Raw genomic sequence first — 20,836 nt, 5'->3', positions numbered from 1 at the left:
GGTTTCTGAAAAGCACTGGTTTTAGATACTTTAGGGTAGTTGCTATGATGCTGAATACTCACTGCTAAGTTTAGAAATGTGTAGCAGGTTGTGCAGTACAGTTCTTCAGTCAGCTACAAGCCAGAGTGACTTCAGTGCTCATTAACAGTTTTTAAGTTTCAGATTCTATAAAAATTATGATGAATGCATACACAATGCATTTGCTATCCATCTTGTCACACAGGGTTCTAAAAACAATTGTGGTATTAAAAAAAATTATCAAATAGTAGGATCCTGAGAAAAATCATAAGGAGGAAGTTGCTGCTGACTCAGTACAGAGAAGGGAAATGGACTGGTTATGGTCACTGTGGATGCAGTGTCACAGGCAAGAGTGATGATAACCCAAGCATTTTCCCACAGTCACAGGAAATGAACGGCAGAACATATTCTTCTGTATTTGCTCATTTTTTGGATTCTGGTCCCTCACATCTCAGCTTTTTCACTATTTCATCTACAGGCAGCAGCTTCAGTGAAAATACACATTATTGTGTCCATGGTCCAAATAGCAACTAGAGGCTTCCAGACTGGAAGGAAGCCCACCACCCATAAGTCTCCAGGTCTTCCAGTCTGGGGTGAGGGAGATGAAACACATGCAGTACATCTCAGCAGCAGATGTAGAGTTAAGTGATAAGGGGCAGAATTAACGTCAGGCACCTACGTGGTCATAAAGAGGAAGATGCTGAGATTAAAGTCTTCTGTAGAAGGACTATAAAACTATGATGTTAATTTTAGATGGAATCACTTGGTTCAACTCAGAATGTTGGTTTCAATTAGTCAAAATATAAATTGTGTATGACAATGGTACAGCCACGAGCCAAGCTATCCTGGCATTTCTAAGCCCTTTTACATCCAGCTGCCTACTTACGGAGAAATGGACTTGCAGAATTGCATCTTGAGGATCCGGAGTTGTTTGCAGCCTATTTGAAGGTCCTGAAGCATCTGGTCTGTAAGTTGGATACAGCCAGAGATATCCAAAATGTGCAGATAATGACACCTTGCAGATAATATCTCCATCCCTGCATCAGTAATCTGAGCACAGCCAAAGTAAGTAGCAGTTATTGAACAAGTATATCCTCCAGGAGGGCAGTATCTTATTTGGGGTACCATAATAAAAGATGATAGATCAGGTGGCTCAAACATCATGTACTTATTTTTTATAGTACTGAAGCCTAGGAAATCTAAGACTGATGTCAAAATGGCTGCACATATGGTGTCTGGTGAGGTACAGGGTTGCAGATGTCTGCCTTACACTGTAGACAGTGGCATGGAGAACTCTGCCTCTCCTTATAAAGATATAACCCATAATAGCAGCCTCTCTTCCATGACTTCCTAGATCTATTTACCTCCCAAAGTCCCCACTTCATGACACAGTTACATGGATAGTTGGGGCTTGAACATTGACGATCAGTGGCAGGCAAGCCGGGAAAAGCATTCTGGCTGTAGCAAACAAATCAAGATCCTGGTAGACTTTCTTTCACTGAGTTTGTTCCGTGATAAGCCAGGTTTGTGGTTCAACTACTTCCAAAATAAGATCACAAGGGTGAAAAGCTGCCTGAGAGATACACAGTGGATTTGTGATGTTGTTGTTGTTGTTGTTGTTGTTGTCATTTACTTAAGCATCCTCTGGTCTGGATGAAAAACACTATGAAATTTTCTTTAGTAATTAATAGCCATTGTGTTTTTATGAGGAACTTAGGAAATGCTATAGCAACAGGGCTGTCTATGCATGAAATCCTCTGTAAAGGATTGCCAGTTTGGAAAAGTATGCTCAATACCATTATATGTTATAGAGATATACATATACATATGTGTTGGGGGGGGGGGATCATCTCCATGTGGGATCAGATTACCCTTAGAAATCTCTGGTAGGCCATACACAAGAATGAGTGCCCCAGTTCGGACAGACAGCAGTCAGTGTATGAAGTAGAAGCAACAGACAGGGCAAGTCTTGCTCAGACAAATCTTGGCCAGTCTTTTACCATCCAGGTCTATCCATCTGTCCTCTGTCCATCTGTCCTACAGAGTTAATTCAACTCCGTTTCTAGTTTATTTCACTGACTTGGGGTCTGGCTTTTGATTTATGGCTGAACTGAAACTTGCTGCAGAGTAAGCTAGATTACTCTCCCCAAAGGAATTTTCCCGACTGGATTTAATTTCCTACTTTATATATATGAACGCTTAAAAAAAAACATACACTATAAGGTTTAGATCATTGTTTTTAACATAAAGTTAAGAGAATTATGCAGGAAAGCCCTTTGGGTTTGAAATGTATATTTTTCAAGTATGAGAAAAGTATGAGATGTTGTCACTGTCTAGGCATTCCCTGTTTCCACAAAGTGCTTGGAACTAAGGCTCAGAATTGTTACTGGTTCTCACAAAACTTCCTCAGACATCCCTGCCATGATAATCAAGTCTCTCAGGATCTGGTGTCACTGGAAAAGGAGTCCTTCAGAACTATAGAGGGACACTGAGGTGAGAAGACAGTCCAGGCAGGTGGAGCTCAGAGTGGGAGGCTTTGTCACAGAGACTGAAAGGAGGCCTCTGTTTGGGAGTTCTGTGTGTTCAATAGGGAGGTGACGTCTGGGGGTTTATGACTCAAGGGCTGGAAACTGGATACAGCGATGAGTTGGCTGTGTTCCTGACTCAGATACAAGATCCCAGCCTTGGCCTGCTGGACGGGTTGTTATTCCCAACACGACTTCCTTGGAGTCTCTGGGAAACTGTTTTTGTTTCTTTAAATGAAGTTGTTTCTTATTTTGGAAGAAATATAAGCAAATTAAGAATTAGCAAAACAGACACCATTAGAAATGTGTCACCTTAAAACATAACTATTTCTGAACATTCTACAGCATGTCTTAATTAGGTTCTGGGAAATTTGAAGAAAAAAAAAAAGGTTTCAAACTGCAATATAATCATAATCTGCTTGACTTCTTGCTTTCTTGGAGTGTGTTGCTGGCCTACAAGCAGCTCTGAGAGCCTGTGGGAGGGCAACACCATGCCCAATTAAAGAACTCTTCTCAGCTGAGGACCCCATACCAGCCAGCTTTGAGTGGAGTTAGCAGATGGTCACAGACACATGGACAACCCTAGCTTAGCAGCGAGTAGAAGAGTGACATGGCTGACACCAGCTGCCCCACTGGATTGTGAGCAAATAAAATGAGATCTAGGCTAGAGAGATGTTTCAGGTCAAGAGTGTGTACTGCTCTTGCGAAGGACCTGAGTTTGGTTCCCAGCACCCATATTAGGCAACTTATAACTGCCTGTAACTGTCCAATGGGAATCCAGCACCTCTGGCCTCTGTGGGTGCACCCATGTGCACATAACCACACACTGACACACATACATATACAGAATTTTAAAAAAAAAAATCTGTTTTTAAAGTTCATAAAATGTGAGTTATCTAAGCCATCAATTTGGGGGGTGATTGGTTGCATAGTAACAGATTATATAATACACACACACGTATATTATATATTAGCCAACATTATGTCAGGCATTTTTTTAAAAACTCCATTGATCATTTCTTTATAACCATCATAAAACCTCTGACATATGACCATGTTGAAATCCCTAAACTGAAAGAATTTCCAATATTCTACTTCCTAAAGGTTCTGTAACTTTTCTGAACCAGTGCCACCATCTGGGGACCAAGTGTGCAAATGCATAAACCTACAGGGGATGTTACCTATGCAAACCACACCTTCTAAGATGCACTCACATGGCCAGCAGTCTCCCAGGTGGCTTTGCAATCATCCAGCCTCCTCCTCCTTCCCACCTGTTATCTCTGGAGGATAACGTAGACTCCTGGAGTACAACATCCTGAGCTGGGAACTAGTTCTGCTCCAGTCCCCCTTCAAACAGGATGCCCCTAAGTAATTTATCTTAGCATGTCATTTGTCCCTTGGAGTATAAAACTCATAGCTGGGGCTCAGAACCCTGCTTCCTGGAGCCCCTTGACTCCATAAGGGACCTGTCCAGTGGAAACTTGTTCCACTATGGCAGCTTTCCTCAGCTCTGTGAAGTGCCGACTATGTCTGTCCTTTGCTACATATCTGCAAATCATACATCTTGCCATGTGCTGTGTGATAAGAGCGTCACGCTGTTAAGAACACTGCTCAGGCCTTTGCATTGGGCCCATGTCAACCAACTTTCTTTCTGGTGTCAGAGGCATTTTCCTCCATTGGCATTTCAGTGCTGTAGACATGAGGGCCCAGCACTGCTGACTGACCTGGAGGTGAGGGCGCTGCTGGGAAAAGCAAGCCTTTCCAGAGATAGGTGTAATGTGTACATATTCAGACTTCACCAGCGAGCTTCTGGAAAACCATGATGCTGAACTGCACTGTAAACCATGGTCCTCATCAATCAGGGAACATGACGACTATTCAAACTGACCCAGATACGCATCCCTCTTCTGAAGCAGGGCAGTCATGTGACCTTTGTCTCACTAGCACAATCTGGATGGGAGAGCCAAGCCCTTCTATTATTGTTCTGAAGGACTCTGTCCCACTTCCCTTTCCTACTCCTCGTGTTAAATACAGAGTGAGCACTTTAAAGTTAATTTATCTGTGTCAAATCTTTTCTCTTGCCTCTAGAATCCCTTGTCCGCTTCCCTCGTTCCTGTGCTCATCAGAGCCCTTTCTTCTAGACTTCCCTTGTTAGGAGAGCCTGTGCCCATCCTCCCTCTGCCTTGTGCTAGAACCAGAGTAATTCCCAGTGAGATGTGCTGATAGTCATGTAAGCAAGAGCTCCTCTGAGCATTCATGGGCAACAGGCAGGCAGGTGGCCACTGCAGCCAGTGTGCGAGCTTCTTGACACACACAACTCACTTCCAGAACCATGTGACATGGACCAGAAAAAAACTTCCAGTTTTCCTTGTTCTAACAAAAATCCATTATTAAAAGAAGTTTTGTAGCTAGGCATGGTGATACATGCCTGTAATCCCAGCACCTGGAAGGCTGAGATAGGAGAATGGCATCTAGTTCAGGGCCAGCCTAGTCTACTGATAAATTCCAGGCTAGCCTGGGCTAAGTGTTAAGACTCTTATCAAAAAAAAAAAAAGTTGTTACTATAAACTTTATAGCTTTAGTTTGTTCTGGCTGACCTGAACTTCCCCCTCCTTCCTCCTCCTTTTTATCTGATACATTAGTGTGGAAAGTTTGGGAGATTCCATATTCTCTCTCAGCCCACTCTACCAAAAGTAAAGCTTCTGAATTCATAGCCCAGCAAGCGTGCACAGTCTCTGAGAACTGGGGTGATGCTGTTTAAATAAAAGCCAGTAGGTGTGCACAGCAGAACAAGTTTTTAACAACCTGAGCACTTTTTATAGTTTATGTTTTCTTCCTTCTGAATATTTTGCCAGCTCCGAGTTCTCCCTGATAATATGTTTGGATTTTTAATCTTCTGTTTAGAGACTTCCTTGCTGAATTGGGAAGGCTTGCCTGACCATTCATGGTTATCAGTAGAAGGTTAGCCTCTGAGTGGGAGCTAAGTGTGCAGTGTAGGCCTCGCTCCAAACCTGAGTGAGGGGTGACTTAGGAGGGTGTGTTGAGAACACTCTCCTGTCAGGAGTTTTCAATCTTACATTGTGGGCTGGCAAGGTCTCTAGAGAAGAATAGAATCTCCTGTCTGAAGGAAAGTTCTGGCAGCCACATTCTAAATGCTGAGTAAGAAGAAAAAGTGCTAAAGTGTCTGCTCTCCAAATTCTGGGGCCTTTTTCCCCATTTCACTTTTGTAGCCAAACTCCCAGTAAAGCATGGCCTTTCCCTGCACAGAGACCCTCTGCTTCACTATCTGTAGACAATGGCAATTTTGCTCTCCAGGGGATATTTGGCAATGTCTGGAGACATTCTTGGTTTTCAGGATGGGAAATACAGGGGCCCAGATGCTAGGGAACCCATGCCTGGAGGGCCGGGATGTTGGTAGCTATCCAGTAATGACAGGAACACCCTCCCTCCTCACTGCAAAGGACTGCTTTGTCTGAAACTTTAGAACTATCAGGATTGGGAAAATGGATGTCCATGCGTCTGGTTTGGGTGGGGACCAGAGATGTGGAGCAGTGGAGGTCTGGGGTCTCTCTGCATCTCTCGAGTATTTAACAAGGACTTTAGTTCCCTCCTAACACCATCTGAGACGTCTATGCTGCTGCCAAGCTTAAAGCCTATTGTATGGCTCAGAATTCTCAGCTTTCTCTCCTGTGCCATGGGGTTCCTCTCTGGCTCTGTCACCTAAGTTGTTCACCTATTTTCAAGTTCTCACAGCTTCCTCATGCCTGTTTGTCTGGTCCTAATGCACCCTCACTGCTCTGCGGCACTGATAGGGCTTCACGAGAAATCACGTGTGTATATTTGATCTGCCTTACCCAGACTCAGGGTTTCTAAAGACAACAGAAAGCAGGTTATATTATACTTTGAAAGTATTAGTCCATCCTTTAGAACAACCAAACACAAACCTTCTCCATTTCTGACTTTTCTGAACACAGAAAAAAATTCTGAAAAATAAGTATGTTTGTAGTGAGCACTGTTTCTTTCATGCTATTTCATCCTTTTTTTTTTTTTTTTTTTTTTTTTTTTTTTGGAAAGCCATAGACTCTTGAGGTTAAGACCAAAGATGACTAAGATGACTAACCTTTCGACAGACTTAGGGACATTGTCTACCTGCCCCACTGAGGAAACACCCAGAGAGTTAAACCTTATCTTCACATGCTGTTTTTATTTACTAAGGCCCAAAGTCAGTGAAGTTGTATGTTAGCACTTAGTGTTTTGGGTTTTTTGTTGTTGTTTTGGTTTTGGTTTGGGTTTTTTGGGTTTTTTTTGTTTTTGTTTTTGTTTTTCTTCTACAGGAGACATGCAAATTATTTCTGTCTGGCAGAAACTCTAAACCAAGGTTCTGGCTGTATTGCCCTAAAGGATGTTAACCAAATTTAGATCTAACCTAAGACCCATAATTCAACATTCTTTGTTTCGTCCCTATCCAGTTCTTTCTAATGCTCTGTGCCATGATTTTATGATTTTTGCTGATTTGCTCATTGATGAATTAAATGAATCTCTGGCACAAACTGATATTTGCATATAATTGGGGGGGTGGCACACACCTTAAATCCCTGCACAGGAGGACAAGGTTGGTGTATAGAGTAAGTTCAAGGATAGCCAGAGCTACACAGAGAAACCCTGTCTCAAAAAACCAAAAACAAACGAAAAAAAACCCAAAAGATTTATATTTGCATGAGAATAATATCTTGAATGTTTATAAATTCTACTTTGGCAGGAACAAAATCCTAGAGCTAGTTCCAATTGGGAGATGGAAAAAAAATGCATCCAATGATTCCACCAGACATGGCAGACACAAAGGCCAACTTCAACCCTGCCTGTGGCCCTGCCTGGATCCTGTCAGTGCCCTGTCAGTGCCTATGCTCCAGCCGCCATGCATACCTTTGGGCATCCTGCGATGTTGAGAGATGTAATGCGAGTACAGAAAATGGCTATAGTTTTTATGATATCATCTGTCAGTTGAGCGCAGTAAGAGACATCCAAGTGTTCCAAGGCCAGGGAGGTTTTGCAGTATGCCTGGAAGACAGAGATTCCAAGGTCACAGGTTTGCAGGCCTGGAAGACAGAGATTCCAAGGTCACAGGTTTGCAGGCCTGGAAGACAGAGATTCCAAGGTCACAGGTTTGCAGGCCTGGAAGACAGAGATTCCAAGGTCACAGGTTTGCAGGCCTGGAAGACAGAGATTCCAAGGTCACAGGTTTGAAGGCCTGGAAGACAGAGATTCCAAGGTCACAGGTTTGAAGGCCTGGAAGACAGAGGTTCCAAGGTCACAAGTTTTGCAGTATGCCTGGAAGAGATTCCAAGGTCACAGGTTTTGAAGTATGCCTGGAAGAGATTTCAAGGTCACAGATTTTGCAGTATGCCTGGAAGACAGAGATTCCAAGGTCACAGGTTTTGCAGTATGCCTGGAAGACAGAGATTCCAAGGTCACAGGTTTTGCAGTATGCCTGGAAGAGATTCCAAGGTCACAGGTTTGGGGTGTTTTTGTTTTTCTTTAAAGGTGTTTGTTGTTTGTTTGTTTGTTTGTTTTTACTTTTTCTTAGTCTTCTTCCAAATACTGTCCATTTGAAACCTTACCTGCAGTCATTTATTTTGTATACATTTGGGCCCCTAAATACAGATTTTTTTTCCATGAACAAAACAAACAACAAAAAAATTACATCCCAAATCAGCATGTCAAAAGATACATGTCAAATTAACAGTTCATTAATGCCCACATTACAGCTAGCAAAAGCCAGTTTTTCGGAAGTCCCTGCTGATAGCATGTGATTGGTATATTTAACAGGATTATACTCGTCCAGATGAGTGGGGGGAGGAGGTGTAGATGCAAGAGGAGATGACAGATGTGTGAGGGGCCACAGTGGGAAGAGCACAGCCTTTGAGTTTTACTCTCTTTCCATCAAGACAACCTCTGAAATGTTGACAAATAATATGGCCTTTTTGGAGCCTCAGCTTCCTCTTCTAATTAAGGCAAATGATACCTATATTGTAGCATCGTTTTGAAATCTCACAGTGATCATCTGTCACAGAGATCCTTTTATATATCAATTTACTGTTTTCCTATCCTCAGAAGCAAAGCAGTGGAACCAGCCTAGACAGCCATCAACAGATAAAAAACAGAACACGGTGTACAGACACAGTGGGATTTTGTTGAGCTATGAAGAAAACCAGCACCAGGAACTTTTCAGGGAAATGGATGAAGCTGGGAGGTATTATACTGTGCAGGATAACCAAGGCTTAGAAAGACAAAACCCACACATCTCATCTATGGACCCTGGCTTATAATATTTATCTGTACTTAAATAGAAACATAAAGAAGGCTTGGCCCAGGGAGTGCCACTATTAGGAGATGTGACCTTACTGGAGGAAGTGTGACCTTGTTAGAGGAAGTGTGTCACTGTTGGGTTGGGCCTTAAGACCCTCATCCTAGTGCCTGGAACTCAGCCTTCCTTTTACATCTGAAGAACTACATCTTCAGAACAAGATGTAGAACTCTCAGCTCCTCCAGTGCCAAGCCTGCCTGGATGCTGCCATGCTTCCTGCCAGGATGATAATGGACTGAACTTGTGAATCTGTAAGCCAGCCCCAGTTAAATGTTATCCTTGTAAGAGTTGGCTTAGTCGCGGTGTCTGTTCACAGTCATGGAAACCCTGACTAAGGTGGGGTGGAACAGGTGGGTGGAAGGGACACAGAAGGGGAGCCGGAGGGGATGAGAATCAACACAGCAGACTTTCCTTTAAAAAAGTCCCGTTCTGACACCTAATACTATATATGCTAGTTTACTGCTTTACAATGACATCACAATTCAGTGGATACTATATAAAAACAAAATGAGCGTCTGGAGAGCTGGCTTAGCCGTTAAGAGGGCAAAGAACCAGCGTTTGGTTCCCAGTAACCAGGCCACACCGTTCATAACCTCATGAACTCCAGCTCCAGGGATCTGATGCCCTCTTTGGCCTCTATGGACAGTGTATGCATATGTATACACACACACACACACACACACACACACACACACACACACACTGCATGGGAGGAGGAATAAAAATAAAATAAGACCATGTGAAGCTGACGAAACCTAGCACTGTCAGACACTGAAATTTGAAAACTTCTCGCCACAAAATAATTGAGTGTAAGAAAGGATGGATGCTCACAAGTTTGATAGCCACTCCACAGTGTGTACGTCATATGGAGATGTAGCATTGTGAGGTACCACAGTTTTTGACAGGTGAAACTTTTGAAGACTGAATATTAGCTGCTAGTAGATTTTGTGTGTGATGCCAATGCTAAAATATATATACTTACCGAGAGAAAGAAGTCTTGGCGATTCCCTTTCTTTTCTGAGCACAGCTGCCAACAGTGATGCTCTGGGGCTCACTGCAGAACTTGGCTTTTCCACAGGGGTCAGCATTTACTGCACTTGACTCACCCCGGGTGACTAACTTTACATGGAAATCTGTCTTGTCTAGAACTAAATGCTGCCAGAAATGGGAAGGAGTCACTGTTCAGGGGTAGAAGGGTCACTGTCACTGGAGATAATCAAGCACAGGTTCATATCCAGGGTGGTACAGAGGGAATCCACCTTTGACTAGAACCAATAGCTGTGTCTCAGCTCACTTACCAATAAGAATGTGGTGAGTCTCTTGGGGTCCTCTCTGTAACTGCGCTAGTTTTTATAGGCCTTCATAAGCATCACAGTTAGAACGTAGCACAGTCTCATTCAATACTAGGGTGCAGACTGGTCCTATGTAAGTGTCCTCCAGAAAATCAAGTCTGTTTTAATAATACAAGAATTTTGATGTTGCAAGGTAATACTACTTCCTCTTAGAGAATGGACAGAGAGCAAGAACCAGAAACAAGTCATAGCAAGAACAGTATTTAAACTGTGAGGGGCCAATGAGGTGACTCAGTGGGTAAAAGTGCTTGTTCTGGAAATCTGACTACCAGCGTTCAACATCCAGAACCACAGTGGAAAGTGTGGACAGATAGCAAAAGTTGTCCTCTGACCTCCACATGCACACCATGGCTCACCCGCGTACACACAAACAGAGTGATGATAATAAGAAATTTACAGTGGTGGCGCACGCCTTTAATCCTAGCACTTGGGAGGCCGAGGCAGGCTGATTTCTGAGTTCGAGGCCAGCCTGGTCTACAGAGTGAGTTCCAGGACAGCCAAGGCTACACAGAGAAACCCTGTCTCGGAAAACCAAAAAAAAAAAAAAAAAAAAAAAAAAAAAAAAAAAAAAAAAAAAAAAACAAAAAAAACAAAAAGAAATTTAGAACTATAAGACTGATTCCTTGAAAGCTGGCTAGCTTTAAAGGGAGCCGCAGGTTGTCTCTTCAGCCCCCACTGCCAGCATCTTTGGACTGCCTGGATCAGTTCCCTATTGTGCCTCTATCTTCGATGGCTCTACTAGTCTTTGAAAATGCAATGTTTGGAAGCTTTTTAATTCAATAGCTCTAAAAGTGATTGTAAAGCCTCTGATACATTCACAGCTGCATTCCCAGACATGGAAAACCTGAGGCAAAAAGATTGGTGTGTTTATCCTAAATCAGTGGCAAATTATAAGAGCTAAAGTCCCACAGTTCATGGTTTCATTTAGAGCCCTGTAAGTCGTCCTGAGGCTCTATGTCTGCAGGCCTGTTACAACACGATCACACAGCAAAAGCTCCTCTTCTCCTCCAGAGACAGCTGTGCTGTGCCCTGCCATCTCTAAAGCTGTTCAGTCCCTCACACATCAACCTTATAACAGCTGCCCATGTCCTTTACCTTGAAAAAATGCTACACTAAGCCTCTTCCAAGTCAGTCTCTTGCAGCGGAGGCAGAAAGAAATGAAAACATGGTCAAGTCCTTCTAGTCTACCATCCTATCTTGTCATCAATTAATACTTTTTCAGTAAAGTTCCACGTCACTTTATCAGAGTGTTCCCTGTGTCTTCTGTGCTGAGTCACAGTGTCCGGGGTTAAAGACTACATTCCTAAATTGGGTATGTAGCTGGGACTAAGTTTGACTCATATTTGTTGACTGCTACAATAGTGTTCTTTTGACCAAACCCTGATTAATCCACCTCAACAGGTGGCAGCTCTTTGTCCAAAAACTTCTGCCTTTGCTGTCTCTTCTCATGACACTGTCTCTTGACAATGTGCCTCGTTACAGCCCCATTAGGCGCACTACAAGGCTGGAGTTTTTTGTTTTATTTTTCCCTCTGTTGGTAATTCTGGGAAAACACTGTGATCTCAAGAACTTTAAAGAAGACTAGTTGGGTTAGCTCAAAGCTACGGATGCAATTTCTGGAATTATATGTGCAGGTAGGGGCTATCCTGGCTAGATTACCCACTCTGTAGAGCCTGGAGCCCTGTCCTGGTGAAAATAGTCCTGCTTTGCTACTCTGCTGGGAAGCCAGGCCTAGTTAGGTAAGGACAGGCCACAGAAGCAAGATTGAAAGCAAATATTCTCAAACGAAGTTCCATATTTCACATTGTTTCAAACTTATATGGCAATTTGGGGAAGAAGTTTTGGCTTCAACCTGCTCTGATACAGGATGGAGGCCATCTTTGGGAAATTGTGTCTCCACATCTCATGACTGTCTGAGGCCCAAGCAACTGAAGTTTTGTGTTTAACACATAGAATTCCAGAAATTGTATTCTTAGCTTTGAGCCAGCCCAACTAGTCTTCATTAGTGGTCTACAATGCCTGCTAAACCCTCCAGGTGGCATAAATGTCTCCTGATTCCTACTGCTTCTTCTTCTTTGTGTTCTCTTGGTACCTTAGCACTTGTCGAGATTGCCTTATCTTCTACATCATCCATAGCTTTGGAATTCATGTCCAATTTGTCTATGTGGCATAAATGTCTCCTATAGATAGATGATAGATAGATAGATGATTGATAGATAGATAGATAGATAGATAGATAGATAGATAGATAGATAGATAGAAAATGGGCTTTGAGGAGACAGAGTGTGTGTTCTCCAGAAGCTCTCGCAGAGGCAGCACCATCACTACATCACGAATGCTGTCTTCTGTCTCTCAGGAATTATGGCCCAAAGCTGCCTGCCTGGGATACCACCTTTAACCTGTAATGTCATGAGGGCTTTAGAAAGGAGACACAGCAGGAGGTTCTAAATGGTACTGTCAGAGTTATTAGAAACCACAGCCCGTGAACTACAGCCCTTCTGAGCCATGCTGCAGGCCCCCTGCTCACATCAGGCATGACACAATGGGCAAATCCCAGGTGTGTAGCAGAGGGGTCAAAAGTAGTGGCATAAACTCATACTGCCATAGAAAGTCGCCTCCTGGCATTTGCTGTTGCCTGCACACAACCCGGCAGGTTTTGTTTAACTTTAAGAAAGTTTCATTTTACATATGTCAGAAAAGGCCGCCTAAAGATTGTCTTGCTTTTAACACATCCTCCTGAAGTTCTTCCCTGTGGACACTTATATGAAAATAACAGATGTGTGGGTCATTTATGAAATTCAGCAAAACTTCAGCTGTCTACTGGCTCTCACAGTGGGGGTGGGCAGGAAGCCAGGCCTGGGACAGGCTTACTCAGCTTCACCTAGTTCTTTGCCAAGAAAACATGGTGCCCGGCACTGCAGAACCCCTGGGAACCTTATATGCCATGGGACTCTGAGAGGCTGCTGAAGTCCACATCCTCTGAAGTCTGGCAAGTTTCAGATCCTGTTGATGACTTACAATTGGAAACACATTACCGTCAAGAGCAACACAGTGCTGAGATCGCTGCTTTTGCTTACAGCCAATGAAGAAACAATAAAGCCCTGATGTCTGTGTCCCCGCAGTTGAGTCCATATCCCATGAGTCTTCTGGCATTTGCTGTGTTATCATAAAGCTCAGGTGACCGTCCTTAGCATAGATACATGATCAACTCGGCAGGGATTTCCAAAATGAAATTCTTAATTGTTCTGGGTCTTGCGGCTACTGCTTTTTTAACAAGTACCAGATGACCACCCCTTTAAGTCTACCAGAAAATCATTTAGTTCCTCTCCTAGGACTCTTTATAAACATCCTACAGCCTGAGACCCTCTGGGAGATTCTTCATCATAGATATTTTAGGCAATACTTCCCCGGAGAGAGACGACTGCAAAGGCTTGCCTGGGCACAAGAGCCAGGCACCAAGAGAACCAAACTGTTCGCCTGTTCCACTTCCCCATACAGGACAGCTCACAGCATCTGCTGCATCAAAGGCCAGTGATTAAGGCCAGTTTGACCAAGAATCTTGATTGTTCCTCACCTTTTAACCCAGGAACACAATTTCATCCCTGGAGAATAGGTGTAGTTATCAAAATCTCATGCTTTGATAATTATTGCATGACTTAATGCTGGAAACTAAATAGAAATCAGTGTTGATCTTTTCAAAAGTTGTTGCTAAGGGGATCTGACTCATGTAGGCCATCTTAGGCATTGTGAGTCAGGATGTATCAAAGGCTACCAAAATCAATTTTGGTTTAGCACTGGATTAAACTGATTAAATTTAAACTGATTCAAGTTTGCTATTCAGGGTCTATGGATAAACTCTTCTAAAACTCCAGACACACACGTCTGAAACAGGCTGGTCAGACACCAGTCTGCACTAAGAGAAGAGGAAAGTTGTTGAACAAGGTGGATGCTTGAACTGTTCAAAAGCTAACACACGCGTGCGCGCGTGCGCGCACACACACACACACACACACACACACACGAGCATGTGTACATGGGCATGTGCACCCCCCCACATACACACAAGCATTTTACATGGGCATGTGTGCTCACACACACACACACACACAAGCATGTGTACATGGGCATGTGCGCTCACACACACACACAAGCATGTGCACATGGGCATGTGTGCTCACACACACACACACCAAGTACAGGAACAAGAAAAAAAATGGAGAGATAATGAGACAAAAATTTTTTCTAGATAGAACATCTGGTCTTGTGCAACTAATAATGAAATAATTCTGCATTCAATGCTTCTTTTTAACAGATATCTTTAGATCAGTGAAAATAGCAATTTTGGAAGTTTAAACTTTTTAAAAGACAAGCCAGAATTTTTGCTTTATGATCATAGAGTTAACGATGAGCACACGCTTTTGCCTAGACCCTCCAGCACCTAAAAGCAGTATAAATGTAGGCACTATAAAAGAGTTGGAGTCCCTGGAGCCCAGAGGGTCAAACGCAAGTGGCAGAAAGTGATGCTTTCTGGTTCCTAGCCTCAGCCTTATCCCGAGAAGCATTTTTTTAATGTGATGGCTATTTAGAGGCTACTATAATTAAGCAGTACAGTAGACTACCTCTGAAAGATTCCTTCACTGGTCAAATACAACTGCCTCCTCTCACACTGTATATAAACATTATTAAAATATGGCACTGTATCTCATACATACATACAAAATTATTAACAGATTGTGTGTGTGTGTGTGTGTGTGTGTGTGTGTGTGTGTGTGTGTACTGATTTGGGACCAAGACTTGTCAAGAACAGTGTAAGACATTCAAAACAGTATACTGTCACAGTGATAGTGAATCGTCTTATATTTTGGCTGTGAGCCTAGCCTTCAATGGCTGACCCAACACTGAGTCATCCTATTGACACATGTATTTGCAGTGATGCCTAACTGTTTTGTATTTTAAATCTTTGATCTGTCACCTTTTCAGTTTCTTTTTTTGAAAGCCTGACTGTATCGTGCTAGCGGATAAGGCCTTGTGTGATACATGTTTAACCTTTCAATTAAACCATAATTTTTACTTACAGGAATCTTTTGGCTTCTTTTCATAGCAGCTTACATGTACCTAAGCATTTGTAATTTGTAATTCCTCTCATTATAGAGTTATAATCTTGTCTTGTATGGAAGTTTTCAATTTAACCTGGGCTCTTTGTCTTGAGGCAGTATTTTGATTTCTGAATAGCTCTGTACACTACAAAGACTTGTGCCAGGGACTAAAATTGGAAGAAACTGACCTTGCTTCACACAAGAGCTTATAAAGAAGAGTCTTACGTGTTACACTTTCCTCTTATACAATTACACTATTAAGACACAATGAGATAAAGCAAAGTAAACTGAACACCACAGTGGGGACAGAGCCATGTTGCCAAACAATTATTTAAAAGAGTAACTCCCCATTTCTCCCCTTCACTTCCATAAACCTGAGCTCAAGCAAGGTTCCTGAGAAGACATGGAACCTTTCAGCCTTCAGTTTTCTTATCTGTCAAAGCAGAAGAGTGGTTCAGCTGTTCCTGAGCGTCCGTCAGCCCCAAATGTCTATAATTCTATGCTAAGGTCTAAGCATGGGCTGACCTTGAGGCGTCTACAGCTCTTCAATCTGTACACATTCCAGCATAGCTCAATTGGTCATGATAAGTCATCAAATTGGTCACATTCAGAAACAATCCCACATTCTGCTGATTTCTCAGCTAACACTTGTATTACATGTTGCTTGAGGAATTAACTTTATTATCCCTGTAAAAAAGTGTTGCTCCTTACATCCCTTCAGTGGTTTCCTTTCTTCCTACTTAGCCTAATGTTTTCCTATGTTTTGGAATCTTTTAGCTCCCAACACACTTTTATGTGATGCTTCCAATGGCTTAATTTTCATTTCTTCCTTGTCCAATGCAGCATGACTAACACACAAGTTTGGGTAGTGCACTCGTGTTTCTCTTTCTCTCTCTCTCTCTCTCTCTCTCTCTCTCTCTCTCTCTCTCTCTCTCTCCTTTCTCTCTCTATCTCCCCCACAGAAACTCATTTAGATGCTTAGGATGCTAAACCATTTCATTGTGGCTTATGTGGAGTGTGAAGTGCTGCATGTTCCTCGGGCCATGCCTATGGACCCTTCACCTTCTCAGGATTGCTTACAGCACAGAACAATCCATCTTACTCCATCACCTGCTTCATGTTGTCCATTCCATTGATGTTCAATGTGAACTACATTTACATAACTCAACCTCCAAACTGCTAGATATCTATATAGTATCTAAACCCCCACATTTCTCATGGTTACATAATATATTTTAATATTCTATTTTATAGAATATTTTCCCTATATGCAAGGACTCTGAGCCACGTAGACCTTTCTCACTCTCCAAGTCAATGCCTCTGTGTATCCTATAAGTCTGACACAGAGGCAGGAGAAAGTAGATGGGGAAGAAATAAGGCCACAAAGCTTCTTTGCCACCTCAGGCTGCAGAGGCCTTTAGGCTAAGAACCAGTGGAGTCCACTAGCTACCTCTGTGTTCCAATGAACGAAAACACCTGACAAAAGCCACTTAACGAAGGATGGTAGGTGCTGGGCATGGTTTCAGAGAAACATCAGTCCATGGTGGTGGGGAATACGGCAGCAGTTCTTGTGGCCACAGCATGGCAGAGAGCCCTTTCTTCACATGGAATAGAGAGAAGTGAGACGCAGGGCTAGGTCTAACCTTCCAGAGCTTGTGAGCAGTCTACTTTGCCAGCCAGGCTGTACCTCCTACAAGCTTCATGGCCTTCTATATTTAATGCTATTGCATTAAAGCCAAGGGCTGAATGATGTTCAAACAGGATGCTCTGAGCAACAGTTTAGCGTCAAGCCATGACACCTGGAGCTGACTGTGAGCAAGTCCCAGTCCCGTGTGTGAGTCAGCTCCTGTGTGCCTTTTCTACTGTGACTTACAAAGTTGATTCAATTGGAGCTTAATTTTTAATCTTCACCCCTCTGCAGAAAACCCTAATCATCTTACCCGAATTCCAAAGTCAGTGACGTTGACACACTCAGATAAAGAAACTTCCCTCAGTTTTCTGTGTCTGGAAAGTATGGACATGCCCTAAAAATATAAAGATCATTTTGTAATTACAATTTAGTATGGGACGTAGCCAAGAGCCATTTTTACAAATGAATAGCATAGAAGAGTGATCACTGATATAGGCTGAATGAGGGACACCCTCGGCCCCACCTCTTCATACCTAACAAAGCACGGGCTTACTTTGGTAAGAAAATTATTAATATTAGTTACTATTAAACAATTAAATAAAAATTTCAGTTGTCTCTAATATTTTGGGGGAAAAAATGCTACAAAGTCCCAGAGCTAGCAAACTCCCAAGGCATCACTGTTTCTAGTTGTGTTAGAGAAATGCCATCTAAACAGGGTGCTCTGACTTCACTCTAAAACACTTTACACAGCTAGAGAATTTGTCAGTAGGTTCTTATTCATTCCTAATCAAAAAAATAAATAAGTAAATAAATAGAAATCTCAAAACCTTTAGTTCATTTCATAAGCTTAATTTCTGACAGAGAAAGAGAACAGATGTTTATTAAAAGATCTAGAAACATAAGCAACAACCAATAGCCTACTTTCTTTTCAGGTTTAAAGATTAATGAAAATAGCAGCTTGCATCCCCTCACTCTTCTGTTGTGCACATGACTGTGCTATGCCCAGTCTGTGCAGTTTCCCCAAGAACTGACTGGCAAAACCTTCTGATGAGCACTAATGAATTGATAAACTGGCTTACAGATGTCATCCTGCTGTGTGTGTGTGTGTGTGTGTGTGTGTGTGTGTGTGTGTGTGATGCTAGAAGAACTGGAGGAGTTGAGCTATTCCAGGACATGCAGAGTTCATCTGTGAGTGCTACACTTGAAAATAGAAATTACCCTCTGAGCTAGCTTCTAGGGAATGATATCGGAGGCGGTTAGGTTTTACTTATGCAGCCAAGCTGGGATTTTCAAAACTTAGCTACAGAAGTTCTCTTGATAAATGAGACACTTGTCAGTCTGTAGGCTCCTTAACACTTCACTAAAAAAATTCATTAAAGTTAAGACCCCTGTCATACAAGCCTGATGGACCAGAGTTCAGTCCAGGGAACCCACATAAAGGGAGAAATGAGAAATATACTCCACAAAGTTGTCCTCTATACATGAGCTTTGGCTCATGCACCCCTAACATAAACACACTATCAACATAATCATCATCATCATAATTTTAAAATTAAAATATAAAAATGGAAGGTTATGTTTAATACTATAACTGTTCATTAAAGCAATATACTCAACTGTGAATTAGGATATTAGCTGTTGCTTACGTACATAATGAGATACCACAACACAATTAACTAAGATGTTTATAATTAAGAAGAATTAAGAAGAAGAAACACGAAGAGTGAGGGTGTGGAAAAACTGACACACATATTGCTAGCAAAATAAATAAATAAATAAATAAATAAATAAATAAATAAATAGATAAATAAATAGGACTAGCCATTCTGGAAAACAGTCTGACTGTTTCTCAGAAAGTGAAGTCCAGGGCTATCACATGGCCTGGCAGTTAGACTTCTCTGGGGGTTTATAACTAAGAATAAAACATATCTCCTTGTGCCCAAGTGTTCTTACCAATGTTATTCAGAAGCAACACACAAATATTTACCAAGAGATTGAAGTATAAATAAGGTGCATTTTATCATTATGATAGAATGCTAATCTCTAAAAAAGAGAAGTGTTGGTGCATGCCGCTGTATGAATAAGCCTTGGAAACACAATTCTAGGTGAAAGAAGCCAGACCCCAAATACCACATGCGCTTCCATTGAAGTTTAGAACATGCAAATATATGGGAAAGGATCCATCTTGCCTGAACCAGCTGGAGGGTGAGACAAGCTGAGCAAAGGTGTCTGATTTGGGAGTGAGGAAAGTATTCTGGAGGCAGACCTCGGTGCTGGTTATATGATTCCATAAATAATCCAATCACCCCTAGAACTGTTTATCTCAATAAACACTCTTCATTGACCAACATTTGTTCAATAAAAAAGTCATCAAATATTCCTATCATCCTTCTGCCCAGGATGGACACAGATGTTGCCTGTGAGTCATGTATTTCTGTTGGGTAAGAACAGACCTGCATGATCATCTGTTGACAAGATGGTATGCGAGATGTCAGTGTGCCCCCGCTGATGTATGACCATACAGCCCCTTGGCTGAGTAAACACTAAGAGAGAACCAAGAAGTGGAAGCCAGCAGATCAGACAGGCCTCTGTAGGCGCCACCTGCTCCTAGTGACAAGAGTCATGCCCTATTCCAGTTCTTAATCACTTTTTGTGTTTTGACTTTGAACTTCTCAGATAATTGCCCTAATGAACACCTGTCAGATAAGTGTTCCTTTCCAGTCTATGAGACTCAGAAATGTGCCAAACCAAGAGGAATTCTTTAAGACAGCTGATAGTTCTCTCTGCAAACTTTCTTTTTAAAGCTTGTAATATCAAGTCTGGGATTTATAATTGCTTGATTTGTTGAAGATTCACCTAATGGGCATAATATTGATGGAAGTCTAATATAGAAACTGGAAGCTTAGACATCAAGGAGATGCTGTTCACTCCCAAGAGGTCCACAGCTTGGGCAGGTAGACATCCAGATACCACAGACCATGGTAACCATGACAGGAAAAGATGGTGCAGTGGTCAAATCACAGTGCTGTGGTGAAGCCTCTTCCTGTGAGCCTGAGGCAAGCAAGCATAGGGAATAGATTAGCAACCTGGGACTCCACTAGGTTTTGGCTATGCAAACCCCACTTTTCTAACAATGCATTTGGCAGCATGAGCCTCTTCCCTTCATGCACAGTAAACACAGTCCTTTAAACATAATGTGCTGGCAATCTGTTAGCAAGCTAAGACTTCTACTACATCCCGCTTCAGGTACACACAGCTCTCCCTAAAGACCATCAAACTTAGACAGTTTCTACAAACATGTCCCAAGTGTATCCAGGTATAAAAATCAAAACCAAATGGCTGATCTGGTCTTAACTGGTTTGGGGGCATGTGCTCTAAGGCAAACTGTGTCCTCTAAGTGAACTTTTAGGGAGAATCCCCTTATTTTACATCTTATGCATATTCCTAATTGGGTGTGCATATGACTGCATTGTAGGAAGTGACATGCATGGCCAGTGAGGGCTTATGTAATAAAAACTTGTCAGCTAAAAAAAGGACTACCCAAACTACACATCTGGTGACCAAAATCTTAATTTGAACACCATAAAATTAAGCCCAGAACAACAGTGGGGACCTTGAGTAGCTTCACTCATGAGGCCAGCTGACACTCTTGACAGTATCTAACCTGTCACTTTGCTTTGAATAAACTTGTTACTTTTGCAAGTCTGTGTGAGCCTACACTCTGGTTTTTGAGTAAGAAGCCAAGTGCCTAGAAAGTTTTAGCCCATCTCCTGACCATCACTAACAGGTGATAACACTACATGGACAGTCTTAGAGGGAGAGGTAGGGCTGCCTGGAAAACTAGCAGGATG

The 20,836-nt window shown here is 42.3% G+C and overlaps 1 protein-coding gene across 1 annotated transcript in view; it reads right to left on the bottom strand.

The window, feature by feature from the left end:
• Fbxl13 (F-box and leucine rich repeat protein 13) overlaps positions 1-20,836 on the bottom strand; it is a 175,371-nt gene that overhangs the window by 1,589 nt on the left and 152,946 nt on the right. Inside the window, exons 19-21 of the mRNA XM_034501419.2 lie at positions 17,296-17,379; positions 7,467-7,601; positions 905-1,068 (exon numbers count right to left, since the gene is read on the bottom strand). Coding sequence (XP_034357310.1) covers positions 905-1,068; positions 7,467-7,601; positions 17,296-17,379 — 383 coding nt within the window. The remainder of the gene's footprint in view (positions 1-904; positions 1,069-7,466; positions 7,602-17,295; positions 17,380-20,836) is intronic.

Source organism: Arvicanthis niloticus, chromosome 4 (genome assembly GCF_011762505.2).
Source record: "Arvicanthis niloticus isolate mArvNil1 chromosome 4, mArvNil1.pat.X, whole genome shotgun sequence".
NCBI lineage: Eukaryota > Metazoa > Chordata > Mammalia > Rodentia > Muridae > Arvicanthis > Arvicanthis niloticus.
The sequence above is the reverse complement of the archived record's forward strand: the minus strand, read 5'-3'. Positions and strand labels throughout refer to the sequence as shown.